At 40.5% G+C, this 10,002-nt stretch overlaps 1 protein-coding gene across 27 annotated transcripts in view; it reads left to right on the top strand.

Moving 5' to 3' along the window:
• Positions 1-10,002, top strand: part of KANK1 (KN motif and ankyrin repeat domains 1) — a 192,046-nt gene that overhangs the window by 167,674 nt on the left and 14,370 nt on the right. For 19 of the 27 annotated variants that reach the window (XM_067041604.1, XM_059073324.2, XM_067041612.1 and 16 more), the window contains one exon: positions 9,734-9,931. The exons of the other annotated variants lie outside the window; for them this stretch is intronic. In XM_067041604.1, coding sequence (XP_066897705.1) covers positions 9,734-9,931 — 198 coding nt within the window. The remainder of the gene's footprint in view (positions 1-9,733; positions 9,932-10,002) is intronic. 27 annotated transcript variants of the gene reach the window in all.

The raw sequence follows: 10,002 nt of genomic DNA, 5'->3' as shown, positions 1-10,002 counted from the left end.
CTTTGTCGTCCTTGGGGTGGTGCTGCTAGCACGTCCAGTGTGGTTTCTTTTGTTGACGTGCCAAAGTGTAGCTGAGGTTTGGGAAGTACTAAAAAAACACACTCTCTACTCTGGCCAAGTGTTACACATAAAATGAATTAAACTACTTCAAATGATTGGTGTAGTGTGCATTAAATTTAATTTTATGTGAAAACGTGCAGTAGAGACTTAAATGTAACTTAATAAACAAAAAGTTCAAATTCTTTGTTTCCCTTTATAACCAAAAGAGCAATGGTTAAAATAGACTGAAATAGATTATTTTTATATCTTCTGAGGTTTCACCTCCAAACCTGAATTAGTTAGTTTTTAGTAGCTGTGCTGTCCAAGAGATAGCTTATTGTGGACGAAAATTGAACATGACAATGACAGCTGACGTATGACAGATTTTTGCCTTTTGGAGTTAAAGGAGTCTAATAAATGAACAGGGAGTCATTTTAGAGTCAAGAGATTAAAATGATGTGTGAACCGAAGCAAGGTCTTAAGTAACTAATAATATGTCTGTTTCTACTTCTTTTTAAAAATCATGATGTCAGATTTTGAAGTCAAAATGAAACTCTTAAATACCTCCAGACACAGATGGTACAGTGCATCATCCGTTGTAAGAGCATTTTCCTGCCAGTCTTCCTCCCTCCTCCCCAAACTGGGGTTTCTATTTCACATTCCTGCCAAAAATATTCAGGTGAATCGTTGGAGTAATCTGCCTGACACCCAGAGCATCGAGACCCAGGGAGGAGGTTTTGTCTGGCTGTGTTACAGTGTTTTTTTGGTCTATTTCCAGTCACACTGGCATTCCAGACATCACTATTTCTATCTGACCCTACACATGAACACCTAATTAATCAGCTAAAATGCAGGAGACCTACAACATTTGTGAACAAAAGTGTAAATATTCTTCATAGAACTTATTTGATCATAGTGGCACCTCCCTCTCAGAGCATGCAAGAACAACTTTAAATTATTTCTGTAATTCCCATCACATTTGTATTTTGCTTTAAAGTCCTAATGAAGGAATTAAGTTAGGAACTCAGTCCAGAGAATTACATTTTTGTTACCTCGTGTGTGTTGTATGGGCTGGAAATGAAAGCAGTTCAGTGTAGTAGAGATCTCAACGTCTGCAGGCTGTGAAGAGTGAAGGTGTGTCAAATGTACTCCAGCTTATTGTTCACACCGAACACTACAGAATATTGCTCACATACAGTCTAGAATACATTTCTGCACCAAAAGGAAAATGGAGTATAGAAAGGTAGTCATTTCAAACTTTCTTCCCCAAATCAAATGATAGGAAGTTTGAGTTTGACATCACCAAAAAGAGCATATAAATGATCACTTATGTGAACCTAGTACTTTAGTTTAAAGAATTTAAGTTTGGGCTCCAAAGCCAGGTATTCTGGGTTCGAATTCCTTCTCGGCACTAGGACTGGTTGTCTTTGTTCCCCTACAGGGTTGAAATGAAGATTTAGTGTGTCAGTATGAGTAAAGCGTTTGGGGTAGTCTGCACCACAGAGGATAAATGCTGGCTCTCATTGCTGTTAACTGTTTTCTGTACTTCCAGAAATGGAAATGTAGATCTAGAACAAATTGCCAAACAAATGAGCTACAAATAGTCTTTTGTGTCTTTTGTGTTTAATGCAAATTACTGTCTTCTTAATTCTGGCTGGCCATGGCCTTCCCCCACCCCCCAATTGTTACACCTTCCTAGCTAACAATTTTATCAAGATAAAGAAATATATCAATAACAATGGGAAAACACAAAATGAGTAGAATAAATTTTCAATTCAGATTCTTTCAGAATCTGTGTCAAAGCTCAAAATGAAGCCTAAAATTAAATTGGGGGTATATTAGTACCAAACCCAGAGAATTCTCTTCAGTTTTCCTAGGGTTGAAGATTTGAGGGTATTGCTTTTTAGTATGCAAAAGAGCATTATTTTTATCAGCATAATAATAATGCTTAACACTCCTCTTCAATTTCTTGAAGCTATAACTGGAGTATGTGCTCATAACACATTAACAGTTCAGCATAAAATACTGAGAGCCTCCCCCATGCTCTCATGGGGTAACCCCTTGTGTGTTTGGTGTGTACAAGTGTGCAGGTCTGTATTTTAGAGACATTCTGTTTTGACAGCATTTGAATTGTACATATTCTCCTATGTATTTTTCACATGAAACATCACAAACATGTTTTCAGGATTTAAGAGGCAATGTCACAGTTTTGATGCAGCTGGAATTTCGTGGTAATCAAAGATGATCTGTAAAGTACTTTTAATTACTAGTAGTATGAGTTTCATGTATTTAATATTTTCTTTCATGGAATTAAAAGGTTAAGAGGAAATAAGTTTCTCTTCTCAGAAACCTCAGGGGAAAAAATGTTTATTCTTTCTGTAAATCAATTGGATTGTTTTGTTTTGAGGAGTGGGTTACTTCTTTTTTTTCCTTTTCCTTACTTGAGAGAGGAGGAGGAGGAGAGAGAAAATTCTAGACAAATGACTTGCAGTTACAAATACTCTAAAAATATGTAACTGTCTCTGAGCAAATAACAAACAGAACTATCTATAACAGTGGAACTCAACTGCCTGCCACATGATGTATAGAAAATTCATCTCTCACACCGGAATAAAAGAACTGCTTTTTAAATCAGCTTCCATATTTGTACTCTTAGTTATCTTGGGCTTGCTAAAAAAATTTATGAACTTGAAGTCATTCCCATAGCTGTGAAAGCAATTTTGTAGACAGAGATCTGAGCCAAAGCAAAAGCAGGGAAAATTAAGTCATTACAAAATACCATTTCTAGTTAGTTTTCGTAGTTCAAATAATATACCATTTACTTGTCCCAGTACCTTTCTTTAAAATCACAGTTTTATTTTAGTAAATGCTACAAGCATTGAATAATTCAAACCAAATGTTTCTGGAACCCTGCGGTGTGTAATAGCATGATGTGAAAGTCTATTGACCCGGAGGTCAGAGAGCTGGTATCTGGTTCTGGCTGCCCAAGAACTTGCAGTAACACTTTAGGGGGGTTTGGGCTGCTGTGTCCTCCTGTGTTATGAGAGGGTAGGATTAGATTTTTCTTGCTTGGGCCCTTTCAGCAGAATTATTCTGTAAAAGTAGCTCTTTGCTAGGCTGCCCATCAGATTCATCTGAAGAACTTTTTTCCCCCAAATTCATGAGTTTTCTGCTGCCACCCACTGCTACCACCAACCACTCAATAGGCACACTTGGGCCCTATTTCAGGGAAATACTGTTGGAATAAACAGCCTTAAAGTGAGTCTTATTAATCTGGGCTCCATAGCTTCATGAATAGTTTTGTGTTTGGAATTTTTGTGAAGAAAGTGCATGATTTTTATCAGATTCTCCGAAGGGATAGTTGACCCTCAGAGACTGAAATTACAGATCTAGGACATCTGTTACAGACCTTGGTTTGAAAAAACACTTCAGCCCTGAAGAAAATCTTTTACAAAGATTTAAAATCCACCACCTTAGTGAGCCCTTCAGTTGACACTTGTTTGAAAACCTTCTTCTTTTAAACTGGTGCTTTTTCGTTTAAAATGGGTATTAGTGAAATGTATGCACTCTGGAAAAAGATGTAAGTTTACTTTGACACTTCTACTCTGATGAATCTGTAAGGTATATAGTTCATTTCTGGCTAATGCATGGAGATTGGTGTTTTTTAAGAACAGAAATGGCTTTAAGTTCCTGGATGTCCAGTCATAAACGATGAAAGAATTGTTGGTATTGGGTGATGGTTACAACTGTTAGTTCTTCCTCCAATCGGTGAGTCGTTTGTATCTCAGTAAAGATGTTTAAAGTCTGCTCTGTTCCCATCTCTGTTCAGGTCAATTGATAGCTATGCATTCAGTGTCAACTGTATGCAAAGTGTGGTACTAAAGCAGAGCGAGAGATAAAGTGGTCAAAGCCTTGAACTTGCAATCCAGTTGGGAAGCCAAGACACATATACTAGAAATATGAATGATAACCTATGGGGGGTATATGTTAGCCACCAAATAATGTGAAAATAAAAGTGCTTGAAGAATTCAGCTCCAGTTAAGCTCTCTGAGGTTTAGGGAAGAGATGAGTTTAGTGTGGAGAGGACGACGACGTTAGTGGCATCTGGAAGAACGCAGAGCACATCTGTTTAACCCAACAGTTAATGCAGCCTGTCAGCGTGGGTTTTCTGGGTCAGGTCTTGGGTTGGTGTGTAATTAAATGTGGGTGGCATGGTGAGGGAGAATCTGATTCTTAATCCACTCAGCATTTTAATTTCTAAGTACCCACTTTTAGATACATTCATGAGAGCTGTCTGGTATGTTCTCAGGAAAATATTGACGTGGCCCTAGAAATTATTACACTGCGGCTCTTACCATTTAGTGGCTTTATGTTGGTGGCCACACGCATTGGTGTTCAGGCAGAGTTCTGAGCAATGAGCCTGCAAACAGAAAGGGATTGTCCTTTCTCCTCCATCAAAGCTACATACTTTCCCCTCACAGGTAATGTGTACCAAATAAAGAAGGTGAGATCCTTCATGAATAATCCCTATTGTCTATTCCCCAAACCAACATGTGGGCTGAAAAGGGTGAATTTGTGCTCAGGCCCTTTTCCTCATGGAAAAACTAGAAGTGTTATTTTAGACCTCTTTGAATTCGTAATTACACTTTGGGAAAATGCTTAGATGATTGAACGGCCTTCATTATGACTCAGAAATTTCAGTCCTACCTTTTTGACAAGTAAGCTAGATGTTCTTTAAAAATCAAATCAGAATGTTTAAGTGAAAATTTAGCACAATAACATGGTTAATTAGTTGGCCACACTGTTCATAATTGTGCTTTTAGAAGGCACTTAGCATTATAAATAAAAATATGAGTCAGCGTGCCAGAAGAATTGCAGTATGTGAGCAGGGCAACTTTTAAGATCCATTTAAATATATTTTTAAATATCAATTTTCTAACAGATTTAGAAACAGATTTCTGTATACCAACAACTAATACCCATTCCAGATGGATAAATGTCACAGAGGAAACTGGAGATGGTGATCTCTTCAAAAACCTCTCCATCTCTATTTTTCATTGATTTTTAAAAAAATATCAAGTACTTTGCTTTAACTTTTCTAAAGTCAAAAACGTTAAAAAAAAGTTTTCCTTTTAAGTTACTTATTTTTCATTACAGTTTGCCTTAGCTAGTAGTATAATTATCCATGTATTAAATGCTAAGTATACTTTAGAATTAGAATTAATACTTCGAGGATGCTTTTATTTTCCAGAACACTGAGATTTCTGTCATTTGCTGTCTTTTAGTTATCACTGATCTGGTCAAGTCATAAAATAAAGCTCATGCTTTATTGACATTTATGGCCATTATAAGTTTGAGTTAGGGCTTCCCTGGTGGCGCAGTGGTTGAGAGTCCGCCTGCCGATGCAGGGGACACGGGTTCGTGCCCCAATCCAGGAAGATCCCACATGCCGCCGAGCGGCTGGGCCCGTGAGCCATGGCCGCTGAGCCTGAGCGTCCAGAGCCTGTGCTCCGCAACGGGAGAGGCCACAACAGTGAGAGGCCCGCGTACTGCAAAAAAAAAAAAAAAATTTTTAAATAAATAAATAAATAAAATAAGTTTGAGTTAACGGTGGAAGACCACACAGTTGCCCGCTCCCCTGTTCACTAACTCCCCAGTGGTGCCTTCGGAAACCATTGCGCCCTGGGGGGAATTTTGAGCAGCTAGGCCATAGTACCAGACTTGTGAAGGTGTTTGGTGATTACTCCTGTTGTTTTACCCTTATTATTTGCATAGCATTTAGTGTTGGTCATGGACTTCTACCATTAGTGGTCCAGGGCTGCTAACTAAACCAACAATAATTCCTAATAATTCACATGGTCCAAGTTGATGGAGTGAAACCGGAGGGAAGTCTAAACTCTTGTGTTGTTTTTTCTGGTACGCGGGCCTCTCTCACTGCTGTGGCCTCTCCAGTTGAGGAGCACAGGCTCCGCGGCCACGGCTCACAGGCCCAGCCGCTCTGCGGCATGTGGGATCTTCCCGGACCGGGGCATGAACCCGTGTCCCCTGCATCGGCAGGCGAACTCTCAACCACTGCGCCGCCAGGGAAGCCCCCTAAACTCTTGTTTTTGGCAGTCAGGTTTTACATTGTTTTCAGCAAATTTTTGATTGGTTAATTTAATTCACTGGTTCTCAATCCTAGCTGCACATTAGAATCATTTGCAGAGCTTTTAAAAACTGCTAATACTTGGGCCCACCTGCAGATGTTTCATTGTATCTGTATTTTTAAAAGCTTCTCCCCCAACTCAGGTGACTCTAAAGGACAGCCAGGGTTGAGACCATTGAATTTCGTTGGCCACTTTATTTTTGGCTTTCTTGGCTGCACTCTTCCTGTGTTTTACTGAAACACAGCAGTCATTTGTCAGTCTTAGGCTGGTGTGTGTGTCATCTTATGTATGCCCGCTAACCACAATGGGTCTTTATCAAGTTCAGACAGTTGTTTCTGGGTCACTCAAGAGAGCCAGAGTTTCAACACCATCTAAAAACCATTTTCTGGCAATAAAGGTGACAAATTTCCTCTGATCCAGCTAATGAGAACTAGTTTAATGCTTAGCGTTGTTCTTTGCCTTGCTCTAGTTAGTCTTAACAGAATCCCTGTGACTTTCCATTGAATTACACAGGCATTTATTTAAGGCTTTCCATTGTCCAGCACTGTTCAGAGCACTGAAGAGGACCCCAGGTAAGAATGTAGCATGGAGGGACTCAGGGACTTCCATTCTCACAGAGCAAACACATGTGAACCAAGGAAACAGAGGGCAAGGTCTGGACAGTAAGTGCTGCAGAACAGTGAGGGGAAAAGATCTTTGTGGAATGGTGTCATAGGAAGAAGACTAGAGGAAATAGAAATGGTGCCAAGCCTTGAAAAGAGTATGGGTAGAATTCCGCTGGTAAAGAAAGCTGAAATTCTAGGACAGTCTAGTAAGGGAGGGCACAGAGGTGGGAGTGTAATTAAGTCACCAGACCACTCTGAATGAGTAGAGGGTAGGAGTTGTTGAGCAGTTAAACTACCCCAGGAAAGAAGAAGCTGTCCATGTTCACTGTGAAGGATCCTCAGATGCCTGCTTGAGAGGGTGGACCTTGATTGGAGAAGCTTTAAAAAGCCCTAGTTTACAAAATTAAATTCTGGAGAAGAGTAGTATTTGCCTCCAGTGGGAAGATTTTCTGGAAAAAGGGCAGCAGGTAAGAAGTGTGGATTTACTGCGTTGTTAGAAATGTTCTATATCTGAATTAGGGAGGTGCTAACACAGGCATGTAGATTTCTGAAAATTCATCAAACTCCACACTGAAATTCTGTGCATTTTACTGTATATAAATTATACCTCAATTTTAAAATATTTTTTAAAGCCATGTTTAGAAGGAAAGAGAACCTATGGATTAAAAGACTTAAAAAAAACCATAGCAGCCAATGGAAATATAGGACTGAGGTTCTGATTCAAGCACTCTATAAAAAAAATTCTAAGAGATCATTGGAGAAATGTGAATACTGACCAGATATGTGATCATTTTAAATTCTCTTTTTTTAGATTTGATAGTGTTAGCTTTATACTTACTTTTTGAGAACTGTGTTAGGAATATATACTAAAATATTTATGAATGAAAGTGGTAGGGTCTTCAGCTTGTGCTTCAGAGGAATCCAGTGTGAGTGGTTGGAGGAGGTGTAGACGTGCCCATAGCTGGTCGTTATTGAAGCTAGTGCTGGGGACAGAGGGGTTTATTATACTGTTGTCTACTTCTGTGGCTGTTTAAGTTTTCAGTAACAATAAAAACTAGTTATGTATTTGCATTTAAAAAATCATTGTTAATCCTTGAATGGAGAAGTGGTTAGTGCAAGTGTTTCTCTAAGAAGTATTCTGGTACTTGAGGATTAACATACTGAGACTCTTTGGAGGTTACTGCAGTAATTTCAAAGTAATGATGAATGAAGTTGGAAAAGGAGGAATGAAGACAAATGCCTGCTTTGTTTACTTCAAGTAAGGCAAAGGCACTTGACACATTTCTTATTTGCTGTTAGGGGGACACATCAGGTCATGGGGGCAATTGAATATTATTTGGAGGACTACAGTTAGTACTGTCTGTGTGTGCTGAGGAGGGAGGTGGATTTGGGAAGGAATCACCAGGGAGCTCCCCGTGCCTCTGGAGCTAAAGGAGGGAGCATTGTGAATGGATGAAGTACCATTCGCCAAATTAGGAAATGTCAGCCACACTGAAAATTCTGTGATATACTTGAGTGTGTGTGTGTGTGTGTGTGTGTGTGTGTGTGTGTGTGCGCGCGTGTGCGTGTGTATAAATTATGTAATAATAATCAATTTTTCTGCTTCACCAGTAAACATATTTTTTAAAATGTAGTTTAATTTTTTTTTTAGAAATTTATTTATTTTTTATTTGTTTATTTTTGGCTGCGTTGGGTCTTCGTTGCCATGCACGAACTTTCTCTAGTTGCGGTGAGCGGGGGCTACTCTTTGTTGTGGTACACGGGCTTCTCATTGCGGTGTCTTCTCTTGTTGCGCAGCACAGGCTCTAGGCACGCGGGCTTCAGTAGTTGCGGCACACAGGCTGAGTAGTCGTAGCTCGCGGGCTCTAGAGCGCAGGCTCATTAGTTGTGGTGCACAGGCTTAGTTGCTCCGCAACACGTGGGATCTTCCCGGACCAGGGATTGAACCCATGTCCCTTGCACTGACAGGTGGATTCTTAACCACTGTGCCACCAGGGAAGTCCAGTAAGCAAATATTAAGTACCTAACATATGTAAAAGCAATCTGGAAGATGTGGTGAGAGAAACGAAGTTGATTAGAACCATGTGGCACCCTCAAAATATTTACAGACAAGAAGGGAGTCTAAGACAATCTCATGAATCAGCTACTACATTGTATTATATAGATCTTATGAGAGAGTCTGAAAGATGGGCCATGAGAGTTCAGAGAAAGGAGAGTTAATTTCCGGTAGCGAGACGTGGGAAAGGCCCGGAAGAGGAAGCGATGGAAAGGTTGGCCATGTGAGGGAGGGTGGGGTAGGAACATCACCAGGTGGAAGAAAAATAAGCTAAGGCAGGTGTGCTCTTAGGAGAATAAGAAACCCCGCTTTCTACACTGGGAGGAGTTCAATCTATTGGGGTGCACTTCGCACCCCACAAAAGACCACAGGTATAGTGGGAAATAAACTTGGAGCAGTAAGTTGGTGCCAAGTGCCAGATGGTGTAGAATCTGGCTAAATAGTATGGACTACGTTTCTTGAGTGGTGGGGAGCTTTTTAGGTTTTTCAGGTTTCATTTTAGCTGGAGTAAGGATGGGATTTGAGCTGAGTGGGAGTTTTACTCTGCAGCAGTGTGGGAGAGGGGGAAATGTGAAGGAAAGGGGACAGTCACATGCTACACTGGTGGCCCAGGCCAGAGTTAGGTGGTAGCGCCAGAACAGAGAGAAGAGAGGCACTGTGGAGTTTGACTGATCTAGATGTGGTCATAAAGGGGAGGGATCACAGTCAAGAAGGCCTTGGGGGTTTGATTTTGGATGGCTTGGCTATTAATGCCAATTATGCAAAAAGAAAACACCAGAAAAGCACTTGAGAAAAGGATGAGTTGCAAGAATTTTTTTTTATACCATTTAACCCATTTTATTTGGTCCTAGCATCACACACTTCTACAACCTTCTCCTTCCTGACAGGCAGTAATTTGGAATACACCTGTAAGTGTGGAAGTCTTCAATCAGGAGGGCCATTAAACTCCCAGACATCCCGGCATGAGCAAGAGGTGGGGGCCACAGAAGGGAAGCCCATCAGCAGCCAGGATACCTTCCCCACTCAGGAAAGCACGCTGTCTCCAGTGAACCTGACAGACGACCAGATAGCCGCTGGCCTCTATGGTAACTTTCCTCACTCATGGCCTCTCTCGGCATCAGGGTTCTAGGACCTGAGTTGTCAGCATTCCAATCTA

The sequence above is a fragment of the Kogia breviceps genome, chromosome 8 (genome assembly GCF_026419965.1).
Source record: "Kogia breviceps isolate mKogBre1 chromosome 8, mKogBre1 haplotype 1, whole genome shotgun sequence".
Lineage (NCBI taxonomy): Eukaryota > Metazoa > Chordata > Mammalia > Artiodactyla > Physeteridae > Kogia > Kogia breviceps.
The sequence above is the reverse complement of the archived record's forward strand: the minus strand, read 5'-3'. Positions and strand labels throughout refer to the sequence as shown.